General features: G+C 38.6%; 1 protein-coding gene across 3 annotated transcripts in view; it reads left to right on the forward strand.

Moving 5' to 3' along the window:
* Positions 1–22,740, forward strand: part of sgcd (sarcoglycan, delta (dystrophin-associated glycoprotein)) — a 547,041-nt gene that overhangs the window by 489,586 nt on the left and 34,715 nt on the right. For all 3 annotated transcript variants that reach the window (XM_051938031.1, XM_051938032.1, XM_051938030.1), the window contains one exon: positions 10,926–10,998. In XM_051938031.1, the coding sequence (XP_051793991.1) occupies positions 10,926–10,998 (73 nt within the window). The remainder of the gene's footprint in view (positions 1–10,925; positions 10,999–22,740) is intronic.

The following is a 22,740-nucleotide window of genomic DNA, read 5'->3' on the forward strand; positions in this document are numbered from 1 at the left end:
CTCACATCCTTGCCGGTCAGCGAATCCAAACATGTCCACCAGGTGGCGCTGCGACTGAGAAAGTATTTCTGCCTATGGATGTGATGAGGCCGGACTCTGGTCACACATGTAAAGTTTCAGGAAGATTGGAGCATGTACAGGCTATTTATGCAGCACTTCCTGTCCATCCAGCAGGTGGCGCTATCACTGTGACTGTATATTGGTCTATGGCATTCATCTTGACCAGACTCTGATCACACATGTAAGGTTTGAGGCAGATTGGAACATGTGGAGGGTGGTTAGACAGCACTTCCTGTTTCCTGATCACCCATGTCTGCTGTACATTCTGGCCAAATTTGACATCTCTTGGGGTTGGAGTCCCCTAAAATATAATTTTTTTCCTGATGTGTGTGACGATTTTAACGCATGTTGAAGTATTTTTAGGCTTTCAAATTTGAGATTGTTTTGTCAGGTGAAAAAAAAAATTCTAGCTTTCCAATAGAGTTCTTACACCACTGTGTAGTGCTTGGACCCTAATTACACCCGAGAAATGAAAATATAAGGTAATGCACATGAAATGCTACAGAAGCTGATGTTGCACAAACTACTGAGAAAATTGACATTTGCAAATGTGTTGCTGCAGAAAGAAGTCAGTTTGATGGTACAAAAGACACATTTAAAAGCAAAAATCAACCATTTAAATACAACATGAGGCATTTTGTTGTTCTTTTTTTGTGCACCATGTTGGTAATTTGACCACTTTTTCCATCTGAGGAATTAAACTTCTTGTCCAATTATTGTTCCATTTTGGACTTGTGGAAAAGTTCATACATGAATCCTCTAACAAGCTGTTAGGTGTTCTAACTGCCAAGATAATATCTTCTGTTCTGTTGTTGTTTTGATGCCTCGGCCACCTTTTGTGCCTTTAGAATCTCCTCCTCCTCTATTTTTCTTCTCTTTCCTCAGTTTCCCAGGAGTACTTTTGGGGGAAATGCAGCCGATCACGGGTTGCGGTGAAGGTAGTTGACACAGATTGAGGTAAATTGGGTACACCGCGATGCTAAATTACAACACTTCATCTCTAAAATCACTGCGGAACGCTGCGAACAGCCCAAATCGGTTTTATCCGACAGCGTCAGACTGGAATTCTCTCTTTCAGGATGATGGGGGGTTCAGTGCAGTTAGACGTCCGGTCGGTGGTCCTAATTTCATAGTTAGAAACTCTCACAGCAGCAGGTTTGTTTTATTTCTGAGCTTATAAACGCAGCGCTTTAGCCATCTGTTGACTTCCTCTGTTGCAGGTCCCATGCTAATCAGTGGTGGGTTTATATATGTGGATTACATGGGATCGTAGCTGCTGGTTAGCTACATCCAGCAGGACGTCGTCTGTCCGTGGTTCCTGTAATTATCGTGTCCGTGCATCTCCACAGAGAACAAACTGGAAGTTAAACTTCTGATCCAGATGGTGCTGGAGGGAAGAACGTGACATACACACGTGGACAAAATTGTTGGTACCCCTCAGTTAAAGAAGGAAAAACCCACAATTCTCACTGAAATCACTTGAAACTCACAAAAGTAACAATAAATAAAAATTTATTGAAAATTAAATAATCAAAATCAACCATCACTTTTGAATTGTTGATTAACATAATTATTTAAAAAAACAAACTAATGAAATAGGGCTGGACAAAAATGATGGTACCCATAACTTAATATTTTGTTGCACAACCTTTTGAGGCAATCACTGCAATTAAACGATTTCTGTATTTGTCAATGAGCGTTCTGCAGCTGTCAACAGGTATTTTGGCCCACTCCTCATGAGCAAACAGCTCCAGTTGTCTCAGGTTTGATGGGTGTCTTCTCCAAATGGCATGTTTCAGCTCCTTCCACATATGTTCAATGGGATTCAGATCTGGGCTCATAGAAGGCCACTTTAGAATAGTCCAACGCTTTTCTCTCAGCCATTCTTGGGTGTTTTTGGCTGTGTGTTTTGGATCGTTGTCCTGTTGGAAGACCCATGACCTGCGACTGAGACCAAGCTTTCTGACACAAGGCAGCACATTTCTCTCCAGAATGCCTTGATAGTCTTCAGATTTCATCGTACCTTGCACACTTTCAAGACACCCTGTGCCAGATGCAGCAAAGCAGCCCCAAAACATTACTGAGCCTCCTCCATGTTTCACCGTAGGGACAGTGTTCTTTTCTTCGTATGCTTGGTTTTTGAGTCTATGAACATAGAGTTGATGTGCCTTACCAAAAAGCTCCAGTTTGGTCTCATCTGTCCAAAGGACATTCTCCCAGAAGCTTTGTGGCTTGTCAATATGCATTTTTGCAAATTCCAGTCTGGCTTTTTTATGAGTTTTTTTCAGCAGTGGTGTCCTCCTTGGTCGTCTCCCATGAAGTCCACTTTGGCTCAAACAACGACGAATGGTGCGATCTGACACTGATGTACCTTGGCCTTGGAGTTCACCTTTAATTTCTTTGGAGGTTGCTCTGGGCTCTTTGGATACAATTCCAACGATCCGTCTCTTCAATTTGTCATCAATTTTCCTCTTGCGGCCACGTCCAGGGAGGTTGGCTACTGTCCCGTGGGTCTTGAACTTCTGAATAATATGAGCCACTGTTGTCACAGGAACTTCAAGCTGTTTAGAGATGGTCTTATAGCCTTTACCTTTAAGATGTTTGTCTATAATTTTTTTTCGGATGTCCTGGGACAATTCTCTCCTTCGCTTTCTGTTGTCCATGTTCAGTGTGGTACACACCTTTTCACCAAACAACAGGGTGACTACTTGTCTCCCTTTAAATAGGCAGACTGACTGATTATGAGTTTGGAAACACCTGTGATGTCAATTAAATGACACACCTGAGTTAATCATGTCACTCTGGTCAAATAGTTTTCAATCTTTTATAGAGGTACCATCATTTTTGTCCAGGCCTGTTTCATTAGTTTGTTTTTTTAAATAATTATGTTAATCAACAATTCAAAAGTGATGGCTGTTTTTGATTATTTAATTTTCAATAAATTTTTATTTATTGTTACTTTTGTGAGTTTCAAGTGATTTCAGTGAGAATTGTGGGTTTTTCCTTCTTTAACTGAGGGGTACCAACAATTTTGTCCACGTGTGTAAGTATTCATACGTGACTGATCCGTGTGGTCATGTATGTGGAGAACATGCATTTAAATCTAGAACAGACTTTATAGTGACGTCTTGCGTGTGGATCAACATAAAGTCTTGAATCTAAACTCAGCTGTTTAGTTTCACTCCAGCATCAAGTTTAACACGTTACGCTTTGTAGAAACTTTTTCTTTCTTTTGATTCATGTGTTTAAGCAGAACAGGGACGAAATAGTTTATTTAATTAAAAATACTGTAACAGAAAACAACAAAAAAATTTCAAAAATTTAAAAGAAAAAAGAAAGGTGAAAGTAAGAGCAAAAATGTGTAAAATGATTATTTTTTAAATTAATTTAAAAGCTGTGAAATAGTATAATGTATGGGTCACAAATTGCCAAAGAGCAAATTATTGTAAAACTATTTAAAACTTTCTGACATGGACATTATTTACCTTTTTTTAAAGATAAAATATAAATGAACGTCATCTATTCTGTTTATTAATTTAACAAAACATTGAAATTCTGCAGAACAGTCAAAGAAAAAAAATAATCTAAAAGAACCACAAAAAGAAAGTTTCTGAAAGGTTTTTAACTCTCACTACACCTCACAATACTAGAGTCCCTATATTATCAGAGTATCGACATGACGGGTCCAAAATATATAGGAGCCATTTTGTTTCCAATTCATGAACGCCGGGTTTTCCTGTTAACATTGTTTACACCGCAGAGAGTAATTCTAGGTCCTTTTTCGCTTCCTAAATACCTGAAAAATGACGGGCTGTTGTGCCTTTGGGTGCACAAATCGATTGGAGAACTGATTCCACATGTTTAGATTTCCCAGTAATAGTGAAAGAATGAAACTGTGGGAAAATAAAGTCCGCAGAGTGGGACGGAAGCCGACTTCATCATCGTTTTGTGCCAGGTTAGTCCCATGTATGTACTTGAATGTGAATGACAGATATCAAAGTTTGATGTGATTTTAGGCAGTTGCGGTTATTTTGACTTTGACCATTTTCATGCATGGAGATGCATGAAATACGGGCCGCTGAAGTTTAACGGGGTAACCCGTTAAACTTCAGCGGCCCGTATGTGCAAAAGTATTTAGCTAAATTGACCGAAGCTGCAAACCCGATGATAGAAATATTATACACCGATGGAAAGCTTAGATTCTCATGAATCCGCCGGTATAAACCACTTTCAGATGTGATTACCACAGCGGGTAATATAAACACATTTGTCCAACAAACAGCAAATAACATAAACAGCACAACTCACCTTTGAAGGCTCAAAACTAGTCACAGATGAAAATATTCCACAAAACGGCCATAATCCAACCTTGGACATCCAGACAAAACAAGCCAGTAAGATATTTTGTCCAAAACATGTCTTGAAATCAGTAAGCAATCCACAAATGGCTAGTTTTCGTGAATGTGCACCTCGCGCTGCGCGTCCCATATTGAGTGAATGGAAACAAAATGGTGTCAAATCCCCAGTTGTCGCCACTCTGATAATATAGGGACTCTACACAACACTAATGTACCCATATATATATATCTTTTTTCTTTTTTAATGTGGTCACTGCAGAACAGTGACTAAAAGCTTGGTTTGAAACAGTTTAATTAAAAAAAACAGTGAAAATCTGGTAAATATTTTGTAATTCTTAATCTTAACATTTAAAATCTGTAAAAATGAGTAATTTGGGCTCACACACTGCAGGAGATTATTTTTTCAGTGGACTTTATTACAGTTTGACCAGATTTGTTTGGTTTTTACAATATGAATTTGGACTTTTTTCAGCTTATTAAATAGTTACTGTTTGAACAAAACTGTGACAATTTGTAAGATAACAGTAAGAATGGAAACAGAAGGGCTAATTATATTCCTGTAATAAAATAAATACATTTGTTAAAACAAGGACTTTAGCAAATTTCAGTTTTATAAAAAAAAATAAGAATTCTTCTTTTTCACAGTTGAAAAACTATCATACTGCACATCTCTGAGTTTTATTTCTCTTTAATCATCGTTGTTTTGTTTCAATAGAGCTGCAGGACTTCATATTGCAGTAAAAAAAATGAGCAGTAGAAAAATGAGGCAGGAGCAAAGTAAACAAACAACAACAACAACAAACTTGCCTGGAGATCACACAATAAAAGCAGAAGTATCAAGCAAAATGCTAATGCTTTTTTTAGATCAAAAATGATGTGAAGGAGGGATGTAGTATTTTTTTAATAGACATGTTAGCATTCTAACTTTAGCATTTAGCTCAAATCACAATCAATGTAAATATAAAGTAAAAGGCTAACATGGCAAATGCAGCAGGATGTTTAAATATAAGGATGTTAACATGCTACATTTAGTCAGTTATTTCACTGTAAAAATTAGAACTCCTGCAGTTCAAAGATGCCTAAAAACTCAAACATTGCATGTTCTCCCTGTGCATGCGTGGGTTTCTCCTGCTTCCTCCCACAGTCCAAAAACATGCTGAGGTTAACTGGTTACTCTAAATTGCCCGTAGGTGTGAGTGTGAGTGTGATTGTGTGTCTGTATATGTAGCCCTGTGACAGACTGGTGACCTGTCCAGGGTGTCCCCTGCCTTCACCCGAGTCAGCTGGGATAGACTCCAGCACCCCCCATGACCCTAGTGAGGATAAAGTGGTGGATAGAGAATGAATGGATGGATGGATGAATGTTTCTAATTTTGAACATTTCTAGTTAACATTCAGCTCGAGTCTCTACAAGTGTGTTGTCCTTTAAGCAGCAGAGTCAAAGCTGCTCTTCAACACATAAATCTACAAATGCATGCAGGAATCCTTCAGGATGTAAAACCGCTGAGCTAAATATGCATATGGATAAAGGTTGTGTTAAAGATGCACACGCTCATACAAGATAAATGCCCTTTTTGGTGTCTGGTTGCTCCACAAATCACTTTCTTCTGTATTTCAAAGATCCTGGAAGCCCCAGCTGATGATATCTGCCACCTCATAAACACCTCGGCACATATACATGGACACGTCTTTATGGCGCCGTTTATTTTCCCGTCTGAACCCGCCTCTCGCCGTAACCCTGCCGCCGTCCGCTCGGTTTTCCCATGGAGCTGGAGATCAGAAAACCCGATAAATCACAAAGACGTTTCACTGCAGAATACAAATAAAGACGGCAACACAAACAAGCCATTAATGGGAGTAAATGTTTAGCTTTTTCCAGCTTTTTATCATAATTTAACACACAAGTGACAGACTTTAAGAGCAAATATTGATCTTTATGTTTCATATTTACTATATTTTTTAGATTTCAGTCAACCTAAACTCAATTTCTAAGCCTGAAAATAAACTTTATGGTTGTTTTTTTGTTATCTCAAAAATGTCTCTCATTATTGGCACTAGCCAATATTTCGGTCGAGTTCATTAAACTACACAGTTCATATAGATCATTTATTGCAAAAAATGTTTAGAAATGAATCAATTCAGCAACACAGAGCACAGTTTCCAGCTTTAATAGGCCACAGTTCTGGATTTTATCTGCAGTTTATCATTGACTACAGAAGAAAACTACAGTATTTCAGTGATAATTAATCTTGTTGTCACTTTGCAACCCAAAATTATCCAGAAGACTCACATTTATCTCAAGAAATCCTTTTTTAAAGCCTCAAATGCAAATAAAAAAGAAGCAGGACCTGCAGCTATTTGAAATAAAAAGCGCCCATACATTAGAGGCTTTGGAGGAACTGTTTCCTGCTCGCTGCTAACCGTGAATCCGTCACCGTTTGAACTTTCTATACGGGCGATAAAACGGAGATGCTGGGAATAAATTAAAACGACGCCGGTTTCATCCCTTAAACTGGAGACTTAAGGCGGAGTGACAGCCGGGAGCCGAGCAGAGAGCTTTTTGTTCTCTTCCTTCCAAATGAGAGCCGGGATTTCTGATGTGAAGCTTCTGTTTCATCTTCGAGGGAGCGACTTACAGCTATTTAAATGTCACCAGAGCTTCATTGAGCTACTGGAAGCAGAAATTCAGGTTTCATTCGTCCATCAGCTTCCCCTGCAGTCGTTCCCGGCTGATGTTTGGTCGATAATTCACCCTGAAAGTTCCTCATCAGATCATGAAATCACTAAATAAGCCATTATGCTTGTTTCTGATTGGTGTGGAGAAGCCAAAGCACCAAGAGAAATAAGATAAACCAAAATGGAACAGCAGGTTTGAACCCAAAAACCTTCCTGCTTGTAGAAGTTCTCAGACTTGTACAGTTTTTTTCATTGCCTGACAGTATTGTAATTTTAATGTTTCTACACCAGTTTGACATCCAGACTTTCTTTGTGCTCCAGACTTATTCAACAGGTTGTTTTAATGAAGAACAATGAGAAATATAAAAATAAATGACGGTAAAAATTGCAGCTATTGGAAATGATGGAAAACATAAATGCTGGTAAAAACCGTATTAAATGTGTTTATTTTACTGATCAGTGCAGCTGCACATTAGAGCTGCTAAACTTCATAGATTTAGGTCTGACACTATCCCATAATGCAGGAAATCAGTCCATAAGTCAAATTAATGCGACTGATTGAATGCTTTCTTTAATAAATATCAGTAGAAGAATCAATTTTGTAATCCGTGTTCCATCAACAAAATTGACAGCCAATCAGGACCAAACATAAAATCATTTTTATGCGATTTCTGCATCATCAGCTAAATACATGGGGTTTCCATGGCAACGTGATGCATACGGTGTGTGATCTTGTACCTCATACAGCTCAACAGGTTTACAGATAAAAACATTTTCCCTCAGCTGAGAATCTGTAACGCTCATAAATAATCATCAGGAAGCAATTTGGTTAAAGGGAGACAAAACTCTGAACAGAACCTGGACCACATTAGCCCCACAGCATCAGTTACCATGGAGATCTAGCCCCACAGCATCGGTTACCATGGAGATCTAGCTCCACAGCATCTGTTGCCATGAAGATCTAGATCCACAGCATCAGTTACCATGGAGATCTAGCTCCACAGCATCTGTTGCCATGAAGATCTAGATCCACAGCATCAGTTACCATGGAGAGCTAGCTCCACGGCATCAGTTACCATGGAGAGCTAGCTCCACGGCATCAGTTACCATGAGGATCTAGCAGGTTAAAAGACCTTCGTGACACAAAAAACACTGACTGGAGGCTCAACAAACCTGCTAACACACTAATCTCACTTCCTAGTTCAGCCCTCAGTGGAGTTGTTGCTATTATCAACCTGCTTGGCTCCAATTGGCTCCTCAGAGTGTCAGTATTGGAAGTGAAGTGTTCTTATTGGTCGATAAGTCAAGACTTTAACAAACTGGAGCATTTTAAACAGATCCTGGTGTTCAGGGCCGGAGTTTACATCAGATTAGCAACTGATGGTTGAGATTTTTTAGGATTTTAGGTCAGAATTAGAGACAACAAAGCCTCATGAATTAGGTTATGGAGGAGAAAAAAAGTATCAGCTACATTTCCCATGTATATTATGGGATGTTATCCTGTACTTTTACTCAGATGGAGGGTAATTACTTGTTTTTGCGCAGTTTTTCTACTTGCACTTTCGCTTTGTGTTGTGACGTCTTTCAAAATAAAAGCATTAGAAAAGCACCCAAACTAAGTATTAAGCAACTGAAAAACATCTTGTTTTTTCTATTTCTATACATTAATATGTTTTTCTCTGGGTGGCAAGCAGATTGAATTATACTGAAAGAGACAGAACTTGTAAGAAACCATCTTTTCATGGTCAACTCTCACATTAAACCCAATATGCAGTCGTAAAATGTTAAGTTTTGGCTTTTGTAAGTTTCCAAACAATGTGACAATGTCAACAATTAAACTGTACTGTCACTGGAAGCTTTATTTTTCAATCAGTTTGGTTTGACAGCCTCATAATGAAGATGTCAGAGGGCCGACAGTCGACCTTCACCTGAACAAACACCATCCTTCACCAGACAAATGTTGTCCAGTCGAGGTGGGACCATTTTGTTTTCCGTCCAGCTAACTATCGGAAGCTTGTTCTGCAGAGCTAGAGCTGTTTGTCCAAATGATTCCGGTTGCTTTTCTTCACGGCAGCTGATCTGAAGCTGATGCTCGGTTGCTTTGATTTTAACTGAACGCTTCGGCTTCCTTCGAGCTGCTGCTGCATCTACAACCGATCAGAACCAACTTTAACTTTTTCACACTGTGAGCCAAACGTCTGATAATTTGGAAGCTCAGGACTGCAAATTGAAAGTTTGTTTCATCATTTACAACTTTACAGTTTATTTCCTATGTTTGTTCCAGATGATGCACCAAAATATGTTTGGATTGATTTTCAATTTAGAATTCAAAATCAGAAAAATGATAAAAATAATTACTGTTTTGTTATTCATTGGTGAATGTAACATTAGCATTTTATGTTCTGCTGGGTTCTGATTTGTCATTTCCTAGAGAGAAAAACAAGCTGCTATTTTGTTGTTTGTGTTACATTGATGAATAATAATGAAATTGTTTGTCATTTTCTGATTTGGGAATTTAAATAGAACACCAAAGAATGATTGATTAGTGTAACCAAAGTCCATGAGTTTTGAGACTTTACTCACGTTTTGGAAAATTTAGGTTTCAGATGAGTTTTTGTTTTTTGGCAGATTACATTAAAGCGGGTCTTTGTGATGTGAGCTAAATGCTGAAGTTAGCCCACTAGCAGTTTTTTTCTCTAATATCCCTACATCACAGCCATCTTGACTTTTTTTGGGATAAGAGATTTTCTGGTCTGAACTCCAAGCTTTTTTTGTTGTTGGTTGGTTGGTTGGTTGGTTGGTTGGTTGGTTGGTCGGTTGGTTGGTTGGTCGGTCGGTCAGTTGGTTTGTTAATTGGTCGGTCGGTCGGTCGGTCGGTCGGTCGGTTTGTTAATTGGTCGGTCGGTCGGTCGGTCGGTCGGTCGGTCGGTCGGTCGGTCGGTCGGTTGGTTTGTTAATTGGTTGGTTGGTTGGTTGGTCAGTTGGTTGGTTGTTTATGTATTTATTTATTAACTTGTTTGTTTTGTACAGAGTCCAGCACAAACATTTTATTTTTGGCAAATGATTTCATTGAATCAGGTAATTTAAAGTCATTTTATTTTTTTTATTTTATTTTTTACAAATGTTAGTTCAAGAACAATCAGAAAGTAGCAAAATATCCTATTTCAGCCATTGCTGTCCCTGATTAATGGTAATATTTGGCCATTTGAAAAAATTATGTGCCTTTCAAACCGACCGGCAGGCTTTAGGATTTAGAGGGTAACACATCAACTGCATTTCAAATCTCCTTATTTGTGTCTTTTCATTTCTGGTCAAGTAGCATTGCATCGCACTGACACCTATGTTTAGTTTCCTTGGGTTTTACATCATTCTTACGTTATAGTTTTCTATTTCTGTGCATTGTAATTCTACTCTTTCTACTTCTAGTACATGCAGTATACTGTCCATTGCCATTGTCCTCAAAAAGTGAGGTTTCCAACAGTACAGCTGATTTTTTTGTCCTTAACTGGACTGATTGTGACAGAATAGAGGCAATATTTGCTAAGCAGGTCTGACAACACTGAAACTCTGCTTTCAATCAGGGTTTACCTCAGAACGTTGCATGTTTCTGTGCAGTGTTGTTGATGAATCAAAGCAGTAAACTGAGCTTGTTTCTGAGTGTTTTTTCCCTCATAATGTTCCAGAGGAGCGTTCTTCCACGTTATTGTCGAGTCGACTGCAGCCGTATAGATCGCTGGAGTCTCAGAAATTATGTCCATTGATTGGACGGGAGGGGTTTGTGGTTCCAATCGACGGCGGCCTCCCGTCTCATTCTGTGTTCTGTGATTTCAGGGGCCGAAGGAGCCGTGTTCAGCAAATCAGTGGAGACGCCGCATGTCAGGGCCGAGCCGTTCAAAGAGCTGCGGTGAGTCCCAGTAGTTTTCTTTTTTAGGTTCACCACGGCACACCACAAACAGAATACATGCAAATATAGATGTAGAAGTCACACAACAGAGACCAATCGCTCCGTTTATTACACACATACTGATATATGCAGCAGAATTCAGATACCTGCAAGATTTTACAGTCAGTCAATAGAAAATGACTGTCAGCACTTTATATTCAACAAATCTCAGCCTCCAGCCTCTGAACCTGCTTTAAAACGCACTTTATCTTAAAAAAATCATCAGAATGACACCATTTTCTGACAGAAAATATGAATAGAATCATTGACGTTTTCATTTCCAATGGTTCTTAAACTAATCATGTTCATCTGTCAGGAAAATTAATCAAATCTCAGCTCAGAATAGCTTGTTTTCAGTCACGTGATTCTGACACCGCGCGAGATTCAGACGGAGGGCAAGACATAAACTACAGCAATGGAAGAGATAGAGGAAAATGTCTATTGCAGCTCTTTAAATGGAATTGCAAAAGAAAGGTACCTGCAAAAAGTCACAAGATATGCCGGATGTGATCCTTATCTTCTCAAGAAGATGGATTTTTCGACAGATTTAAGATATTTGCCTGCTGTTGAGGCAGTTGACATCACAAATTACTTAGTGTTCCAAACGTCCTTCTACACAAAACAGCAGATGAAAGCGTACAAAAGTATGGAGTCTTACAACTATTTTGTTAGTGGATGGGTGCACGACCTGGGCTCAAAACTACTGAACAACGACCTTCGTTTGGTTTTCGCCAGGGTGAGTGTTTATTTTATTATTTATGACTATTTCATGTTTAGCATATGTAAGCATCAGCAGTTAGCAACAGCTATTAAGCGCAATGTGTCTGTCGTAACTTGAACAAAGCAACGAATAAACAAACTTTAGTGCTACATAGGAAAGTACATGATAACTATAAGCGAATAAACAGGTTACCTTGGACAAAATGGTCACTGCACACACGGGCATTATCTGACTCTGCTCCTCCAGATCGCAGGCGAAGATTGAGTAGCCATTTTTTCTGGCGTTTTTCGGTGAGCTTCTTACAACTTTCCCCTTTATGAATGACCTTGGGTACTCGGTAAAACTCTTGCTTCTTTCCCGGTTGGAACGATTTGAGCAGCCGTAAATGACGCACAACATCGCCATCTTGGTTACAGACTTGCTTACTACTTCACTTGTTGCCCTCCGTTTGTATTTCGCGCCCGCTGCCCAGCACGGAAGTGACGTCAAGTGAAAACAGCCTATTGAAGTGGTTTATTATCATGTCTCAATTTTTGTTAAAAATCCCTCAAAACATGTTTTAAACTGAGACGTGGTGATTCAAAAAATAAAAACTTTAAATGAAATTACAATTAAAAGATTGACCCAAAATAATTTTTTGGAACGATTTTAATTGTTTTGGGTGAATTTTTACATTGTAATTTCATTTTAATTTTTTATTTTTAATCATCATGTCTCATTTTTTTAAATCCCCAAAATTGTTTTATGTATTTTAGCAGATTTTTTAAAATTGTATTTTAATTTTAATTTGATTTTTTTTTTAAATCATCATGTCTCTTTCAAAAAATCTTCAAAATCATTTTAATTAGTTTGGGGAGAATGTTTTTAAATTGTAGAGTAACTGTAATTTTATTTTATTGATCATCATATCTTAATTTTAAAACATCCTCAAAAATAGCTTTGATTATCTTTGAGGAAAAAATGTGTATTTATGTGTTTTAAATACGTTCCTGTTCAGAGCCTGAAAACATACAAGAAATAAATGGAATTTTACTGTAGCCTATACCATAATACTACTTCTACTACTACTGCTGCTACATGGCCTCTAAACTTCATTTATCTATACTCACTGGACATCATGGTTCAGGATATTTCTTTCAAACAGTGAAAACATTAAACTGAAAGCAGCAAAGACCAATAAAAAATATAAACCAACATAACAGTTATTTCCAAAATAATCTCACTTTTGCAGACTTTTATTTTGGTGCAGTCAAGTTCATGTTTATTTAAGCAGCAAATTAAACATCTGTTCATCTCCCCTGATGATTCATTTAACTTTTTACAGGCAAAATATATATAATATCCACACACCTTCCACACAGTAAGAATTAGTGTATTAATCGATCTTTAAACTGATGATGTGTGGCTGATTGATGAAATATGGAAGCTTCATTAATAGTGTTTGATTCATTACAGGCACTTATTGGACTTTTTTACAGACATATGTTAACCCAAAAGAGGGGAAGCTTATCCAGAAATGCAGCATGTTTTTTATTTTACTTCACTTGCACTAGGCTTATCCTCGATTTTACTTGAGCACATGAATGATTTTGGCACCTTTTAACTGAGTGGAGAGAGACAAACCCTGATGCAGGATTTAAATGCAGAAATCTCTGAAGTGGTGCAAAGAGCTCTTAGCTGTGAGTCTGCAGGAGCCAGAATCAGTCCTGAGTGGGCTCTAATCCATCCTCGTCATCCTTTTCTCCTTGATCAGATCTTTTCTGTGTCCAAATCAACACTTAGATGTTCATGAGGATCCACAAACATCAGAGAAACGTGTCTTACGTCAGCAGGAAATGAATGAAAAAGGCAAATGATGAGGACTGAGGAGGTAAAGAGAAACCAGAGCCAGATTTATCTGAAGGCAAGAAAATCTGTCTTCAAACAACAGAATGGGATCTTCTGAAGCTAGAAACGTTTCATACACATAGTAACGACTAGTCACATCCACATATATAAGTTAAGAAATGGTTAGACCAACACATGGGCGTAACCACCATCTCAGAAGTGAGGGGGACAAATTTTTCAGAGCGACTTACCATTCTCTTACATTTAATTGCACCGTCCTTAGTGGCTAAAGAACCACATAATCCCTAACAGCCACAGTACAATACCAGTGGACCAACTAGGCTAGTTCTTTAAACTATTAAGTATAAAACTTTAAACTATAAAATCTAAAGTTTTAGTGGCCAAACTCTAGTTGAGTTGACAACAATGTCCCTTGAACATCTACTGGACGAGTAGCCAAATGTGCCAAACACTGAACATGAAATGATCAGTACTGCCTGGTTTCTCCCTGCAATAGATATCTTATTTTCAGGAAGTTATAATCTCTCCTTACCTGTAAAGACCCTACATCCTTGTCCCTGCTGCTGGCCTCTGATCCATCTCCTCCCTGACTCTGCTCTTTCTGTTATGGCAATAAACATAAAAAATGTGGGAAGAAAAATTCTGAAATAGCATTAGGAAGAGTAAAAATTGCAGTAGAATTTAACCTCAAAATCACTTTAACCCATAGATACATATTTTTTTCTCAGCCACTTATATATTTTTTTCACCTCTGCAGACCCTGCATGGTCAACATTACTGCTGGCTCTGGTCCATCTCCTGCCTGACTCTGCTCTTTGTTATGGAAATAATCATTAAAAAATCTGAAAATCAAAATTCTGAGATAGAATTAGAAAGAGAAGCAGTAAAAATAGTTGTAAATTTAACCACTTTTATACCATAGATAGCCTATTCTTTTTTCTCCTCCCTGACTCTCCTCTTTTGGGACCAAAAGACTTAAATACATGAAGAGCAATTGTGAGCACATCTTCTGCCCAGAAATGAAAGAGGACTGGGTTTATTCCAAGAATAAACTAATTAGCAGTAATGTAACAGAGGCAACAACATTTAAATTATTAACTAGCTTAACATATTGATATATTGCCACGTTTTACCTTGTCGTCATTTAGCTAACAAGTCTAACATTGTTTGCATCCAACAAGGTCACACAACTTACACTGTTTGTTTGGAAAAAACTGTAAAGTTTTTTGCTTCTTGCTAGCTCTGGCTGGTTTGCTAAACATTACTCCAGACGCACGTTCAGCACTGCTCAGCACAGCAGCACGTCTCCTGTGGAACACCTGCGTTAGCATGCGCTCATGGTGCATTCAAAGGCGGCTCGGGAAAACACGTTACTGGATGCTAATAACGGGTTTAGCTGTTGTAACGGCTGAAAAAAGTGCGGGGGACAGAGGGGACAGATGTGAAAAGTGCGGGGGACATGTCCCACGCGTACCCCGCGTCCGTTACGCCCATGTACCAACATATATGTGCGAAAAACTGGAGCTGTAGTGACTAATATCCATTCATTCCAGCACCAGGACGGTCCCAGAGCAAAAGGTTCTTAGTTCACCAAACGATTTAAAGATTAATTAAGAAAAGACTTTTTGAATAACAAAAATGTAGAACGTTAGAACATTCAAAAACTATGAAAATAATGGAAAATATCTGTGAAATGATATTTTTAGCTGATTTTATTAAAATAAACCCATAATTTTAAGAGAAAAGAAACAAGTTAGTAGTTTTAAAAATACATATTTTAGACTTTTCCCAATTAATATCTTTTTTTAAAATGGTTGTGTGCTCTTTTTCAGTGTTTGACCATAAACTTACTATTTTTAATACTTTTTTAATGCAAAAATTGCTCTGATTTGAAAGAAAAATGACGTGCATTAAAGACTGAATGGTCATTTTTATGCATTTTCCCTGTTTTATTAACAAGTGATATCTGGTAAAATCACAGAAAGAAAGAATTAATTTACATGTTAACAAAAGAAGTCCAAGCTGTAGATAATGTCCACAACAAAAACCTCTTTTTACGATGGCAGTTTGTTCTTTTTCAACATTTCACAATTTCAGTGCTGCAGCATTTTTAACTATTTAAATGAGAGAAAAAAAATCTAATTCTGTTCCAGAATTACTGTTATTAGAAAAAAATGATGTATATTAAGAACTGAAAAAACTGTAAAACAACAAATAAAAGATGTTCATTGTAAATTAATTTAATTGTATATTTTGTCCACATCACATTGTTACAGTCTTTTATTTTACAATGTGAGGTTGAAACATTACGCTGTTTTACTGCATTTAAATCTGTTTAAAATATGTAAAACTATTTTCCTTTTTTGTTAAGCAGTTTTTAAAGATTACAGCATTACATTTTATTTATTCATTTATTTATTTGTAACCTTTGCTACCAGATTTTCACAGTTTTTTTTATGGAACTTTATTTTTTCAGTGCAGCCATTCCCAGGCTGCTGCTCCGCACCACAGAAACATTGGTTTCATTTATTTGTCCAAAGTTGTCATCAGTGAGCTCGAATGCATTTATTTTTTCAGTTTGGTGTCAAAGCAGCGTTTCTAGTGCACCTTAAACCCGTTCAGTGCCGGTCAGGTTTGGGCTCCTGCTCATCAGTCGCATTCAGCTTCATCCTCCTTCGTCTTCCTCGGTGTCGGCTCCAGTTTCCCCTCGCCGTAAACGTCTTGTTCATCATCTTTCAGCCGCCTCAGCTGTCAGATGTGATGACGGTCGATCAGAGTGACGGCAGAGAGGAAAAGACAGACACAGTGAAGGAGTTAGAAAAACAGAATCATTTCCAGATCTAAAGGTTAAACATTTTTACCTGATCGGGTGGAGAAAAAAAAAACAGTGGAAGATTGTAATGTTATAAAACTGTGAAACTGACGGCAGCTTCATGTGACTGTAGAGACGAGCAAAGGGGTCGAATATTGAAGGACTCTGATGACAAACATCTAATAACAGTATTTCAGCCCCATCATCAATCACTGCTGCTTTCCTGTTTCAAAATTATCACCTTAAATCATCAAAAAAGTGAAAAGAAAATCATGTCGTCGTCCAGATGAGTCTTGTTCATGCATCTCCGGTGACATGCGGCCAATTGAGAATGAAATACGACCCAAAGCATCCAATTATGTTGGAAAAAGTGGGAGCGACGCTAAAATCTAATCTGCCTCAAATCTCTCCCAACCCGTGGGCAGGTAGAAATCCAGGATTCACATCTATTTTAGGATATCTGTTAACCCGAAGTCCCACCCAGAGCTGCTTTGTTGGAACCGTATCCATCTGCAGCCTGGTCGACAAGATGTGTCCTCACACCAGACGAACCGCCTCTACAGCAGCGAGATGCCAACATGTTTGATTTATATCCCATAGAATATATATGAAGCAATAAAAAAACAAAGCAGCAGAGAGGAGAGCTGGCAGGCCTGGTTTTGTTTTTTTAAGGTGAAATGAGATGTGAAGAAGCGAGCAGGAAGTTTTCACATCAGGGAAACTTGGATGGACTCACATTAGTGTCAGAGAAACTCGTTCTGATGAGGTTCTTCTTGTATTTCTTCAATCTTCTCTCCACACCGAGACGTTATGGTGCTGAGATTGGAAATGTGCTGACGGACTGAAACGCTCAGCGGGAGGCTGAGTTCACAAATGGAAACATTTTCACCAGATTCCAGGAAAGTCTGAAGCTCTTTTAACCAGTTTTCCTTCCCATGAATCCAGTAGTTATTCATATTCATACTAGGGATGCAAATTATCGAGTAATTCAATAATCGATAGTTGTTTCATCTTATCAATCGATGATCCATTAATTGATAAGCGGCAATTTTTCTGAGAAGCTGAATTTCCCTCTGAATCAATAGGTTCTTTTCTACAAAAATGCTATCTTTCTTATGAAAGAGAAAATGCAAATCATATTCCTTAATAAAAGATTTATTCTTAACAGCAGGGAACAACACATTCAATGGAGCAGTCCGTTGTGAGGGCCACATTCGTGGTTGCAAGTTGTGTTTTTAACTCTGCCTTCTTCCTCGCGTAGCTTGCTTCCATGGTGGTGGTTATTGTTGTTCTAGAGGGAACATTGTATCCTGGCTCGATGTACTTTATTACCTCTCTAAACCCCTGTCCTTCAACGACATTTATTGGCAGCATGTCTGTCGTAACCGTGTCACATATCCGCTGGGTAATGCCCTCTGCCTTCATGGAGTCACATAATCTTCGTCTCAACGCTGCGGTCATTGTAGGCTGAGAGCTACTCCCTCAGGTGAGGTGATAATTTAGCGAAGTTGTGGAGGAGCTGTACTTTAAAATACTTCCACAGATTGTGCATTTGGCGTCTTTGTCTTCATTAACCAACTTAAAGTGGTTCCATACCGACCTCCGTCTTGTCCTCTTCATCCTGCCAGCTTACCGCTTCTCGTTTGTCTTGTTGTTGTCGTCAGAGGCCAGCTTCTCTTGTGTTCCCGCGTGTGCATCAAGGACATCTGGCATCAAGTGCGCCCTCATGCGGGCTGGCAGGGAATTGCAAGTGAAAAATGCAATTAATTGCAATTATCATATTTTAATCGAGTAATTTCTTATCGACAATTAATCGATGTAATCGATGTAATCGATTAATTGTTTGCATCCCTAATTCATACATGAATACCATATTTAACTCAACCCTTAACTCAATATTTTTTGTTGGTTGAACATAATTTCAGTAGAAGTAACTCAAAAAAGTAGATTTTTTTGGCCCAAATACTACTGTTTAGAATCTAGATATAAAGAACTGTCAAGAATTAACGAAGAACAAGGAAAAAATTAAGCTTTATTGGAGAAATTAGGTTGATGCAGCCAAAAAAGTAACAGCAACATGGAAATAAAGAAGAAAATAGACAAAAATAGATTCAAGGACATTAAAACACACAGACTGGAAGTGGACCGTCATTAACGACAGCTTGTAAGACTCCAAATGATGGCTGAGATTCTCTGTTTTTATTGTGTTCTGTGTGTCCATGAATACATATAAAAAATCATACCTTTTTGCAAAATATGAAAACCAGTTTATATTAGAATGAGGCAGAAATGAGAGAGAGGAAATGGAAAAGAACATGAGATAAAGTTTGAATTCACAGGGGTGTTGAAAAGGAAATGAATAAAAATACAAGCTTGAGAGAGAAATATTTCATTGCCTGATTCCCCGAGGAGCCAGCTGGAGGATGAGAGAGGAGGGAGGTCTTTGGAAGGAGTAATGGAGCAGCCAGAGGTTTTTATTTTTACCTCCCATCCACAGAAACCCAACACCTCCGAGCTGCTTTGAATGTTGAAGAAACTTACTTCACTTTGTTCCCACCCGAAGGATTTTTTCACGGTGGTGGAGAGCAAAGACCCTTGACCTAGAACCAACGAATCTGGGAGAATTATGCAACGTCAGGGCGTTTCAGGTTAACACTCCTGCGCCTGGTGGAGGAAACTTATGAATTTAGTGCAATATTACAGAAATAAACTGTTATTTTCTCATAAATCTTTGAATGTAGGACTTCAAGATTGGTTGTTTGCACAGTTTTGGTGTAAAATTCCATGCAGCTACTTTGATTAAAACAAAGGAACAGTCATGAACCAAAGTTTGGTTTCTGTCGTCAAGGTTCTGGTTTATCTTTGACTCCTCTTGGTTCAGTTCCACTAAACTTGTCCTCTTTCTGACTCAGGTACTTGATGGTTTTAAGTCAGGACTCAGAGGAGACCAGTCTAGAACCTTCATTCCAGCCTGATGGAACCATTTCTTTACCACGTCTGATGTGTGTTTGGACCCATTGTCTTGTTGAAACATCCAACTGTGTCCAAGATCAACCTTCTGCTGATGGTTTTAGGTTTTCCTGAAGAATGTGGAGGTGATCCTCCTTCTTCATTATTCCATTTACTTTGTGTAAAGCTCCAGTTCCACTGAGCATGATACTGCCACCACCATGCTCGATGATAGGTTTGGGGTTCTTGGGCTTAAAAAAGCTTTCCCCAAGACAGTCTGAGACCAGTCCTGAACCAGCCTTAAAAGTTCTAAAACCAGGACCAAAATTAAACCTAAACCAGTTTAGACAGTACTCAGAATACAAACTGAAACCAATCTCAAACAAAACTGAAACCAGTTTTAGAAGCAATCCAAACCCATTCCTAGAAAAGCCAAAAACCAGTTCAAAATCGGGACTAAAACTTAAACTCCTATTTAAAAAAGTCCAAGACTCGTCCAAGACAGTCTGAAACCAGTCCTCATCCAGGACCAGATCCAGTGTAAAATGAATCCTAATTTAATTTTAAATCACATCCAAAACCAGAACCATGACTGAAAAAAAATGAAACCAGTCCAAAACTAATGTCTGAAACCAGTCCAGAAGTTCTTCTAAGAAAGAAAGAAACATGATACTGCCACCACCATGCTTGACGATAGGTTCGGTGTTCTTGCGGTTAAAGGTCTCACCTTCTCTCCTCCAAACATATTTCTGCTCAGTTTTTGTTCCATCTGACCACAGAACTTTCCTCCTGAAGGCCTTTTCTTTGTCCAACTTATCGGTCGAGCTTGAAGGTTCTGTTTCTAGAGGAAGAACTTCATCCTTGCATGGCATCCTTTCAACTTATGTTGGTGTGAAACTGGGTCTGAAAACACATAAAATCCTGAAAATTAAGCAAAACGTTTGTTTTCTTCACCAATTTGATGTGTGTTTGGGCTCATTGTCTCGTTGAAACATCCAACTGTGTCCAAGATCAACCTTCTGCTGATGGTTTTAGGTTTTCCTGAAGAATGTGGAGGTAAATCCTCCTCCTTCATTATTCTATTTACTTTGTGTGAAGCTCCAGTTCCACAGAGCATGATACTGCCACCACCATGCTGGATGGTAGGTTTGGTGTTTTTGGGGTCTCTCCTCCATATTTCTGCTCATTGTGGCCAAATAATTAAATACATTTTTTGTTTCATCTGACCAAAGAGCAAAGTCTGACCAAGATATTTGTTTCACTGATTCCACTGCAGAAAATTCAGAGTTATAGGAGTCTCAGGAAACTCAAGACTGCCGCATGTACTGTAGCTGGTACAAGAAAACAACTGCATTAAATTTCAGTCTGACAAAATCCATTTGTTCACCCGATGTTTTGTTTCTAGACTGCAGAGTACCTGTAGTACTGTGATGTTTTATAACTAAAACTCACTTTTCCTGTTTGCTATGCTTCATGTCATTTACTAGAATTATGTGTTCTTTTCAGTATTTCTGTACTATAGTTGTGATTTCATCTACGTATGTCAAGAATCAAGAATCTTTATTCTCATTGTGATTCTACACAGCGATTGTATACATACCCTGTAAGTCAAGCTTTTGAATTTTGGATCTCATTCTGTGTTGTTTTTTTATGGTTCAGACCAAAACAGTTGCTTTCACAAGCAGTGTAGCCTGTAATCACGGTTTAAAATGGACCTACAGGTGCTTTTTATTGTCTTTTTAAGTTTGCAGACTCAATGCATCTTTGAACAATATCTGGTTCAAGGTGACATTAGCAAGTTGAGTTAGCTGCACATAACTCTCAAGGAAATGCATTCACAGTATCTTTACAGGTTTGTTTCATTTTTTCCTGTGCTGTAACTTGATCTCTTGGTTGTTTTTGATGTTTTCTCTTTCAAATCTTCATCTTAAAACCTTCTTGAGCACCAGGATTATAGAAAAACACTCCTCAGTTACATCCATAGATGACTTTTTTGACCTGAAACTGTCGCTATACTTCTACTTCCACTCAAAACCAGACTGAGTGATAAAATCAGAGGAGTGGCTGGTAGCTGGCTGTTCTCCATCACCCACACCCAGAGTTTCCTCTCAGTATTCTCACCACGATGTCCGCGGGATCAATTTTTTTACTCCCTTGTTTTGCAAAGATTAAAGTCTTGTACGTTCTCCGTTAATGTCCAGATGCAACGGCTTTAAATTGTGTTGGCTCTAATCTGGTTTTATTTGCCCTCCAGTGACACCGCTTAGTGAGAATACTAATAGACGGCGGCGGCGATGCAGCCAAAAAACAGAAACAGGCCGATCGGTCGGACATGATCAAGGAGGGAACCTTAAAGAACCGGCTGCTGCAAATGAATCTGACTTGTTTCAGAAGATCCCATCATAAAAGCCGAACTAGTATGTATTTAATTAATCACAATACGACACACGCTGTAATTAATATGTGTCCAGGCTTAACCCTCAGAGGACAGAGAGCAGGGGGTAAATCAAAGAAGATTAAAGTTTGATTTAGAAATACGCTCGTTAGCTTTTGGCTCGTTTGTTCCGTTCTTTCATTTGTGCTACCAAAGCAGCACAAGCCAAATAATAGTCTGCAACTCAGTGATGTCTCTAAATGTAGAATACCTCATGAAATGACCTGAGCTCTCACAGAACCCCTTCAAAGTAAAGCTGCAGGGAGCCAGCAGGCGTTCACAGCGGGTCAGAACATGCCGACGTTATTTCATGATCACGGCCATTAAAGCTGCCGTTCTGAATCTGCTGTGGAGGTTTGCATTCCTGCAGCACATCTCAGATTTCAGAATACATTTGTAGCGCTGACTTTGCTGTGCAGCGAGGATCCAGAACTCAAATTACCTGGCGAGTGGCCGGCTTGTTTCTCTCAGCTTCAGAAAGGAGAACCTGTTTTTAGCATCTCCTCTTCTCTTCTCTGCACAGGTTAGTGTTGAAAATGCATTCAAGGAGAACAACAGCTTTTATTTTCAGTAAAACAGAAGTTCAGTCATCCGTTTCTCGTTAAACCATCTGTGCTCTGCTTAACGCATCTTTAAGCAAACACGTTTTGGTGTCAGATGCACGACTGTAAATCGAACTGCTGCTGTCAAAATAGCCTACATTAGAAAAGGATTTTGACACAGTGTCTAGCAGTTGACCCTGGTATCAAATGTGGGTAAAAAGGCTCCTTTCATTGTCTTTAATTGTTCTGACCAACCACTGATCACACATGCCTTGAAAGTTTACCCAGAATGCACTTTTCCCCCCTAAACCTGTCCAGTATGACTCAAAAATGGCACAAAATGAGTCAAGAGATGTCCAAAATATCACCAAATCTCACCTAAAATGATCAGAAATGT

Source organism: Acanthochromis polyacanthus, chromosome 17 (assembly GCF_021347895.1).
Source record: "Acanthochromis polyacanthus isolate Apoly-LR-REF ecotype Palm Island chromosome 17, KAUST_Apoly_ChrSc, whole genome shotgun sequence".
Taxonomy (NCBI): Eukaryota; Metazoa; Chordata; class Actinopteri; family Pomacentridae; genus Acanthochromis; species Acanthochromis polyacanthus.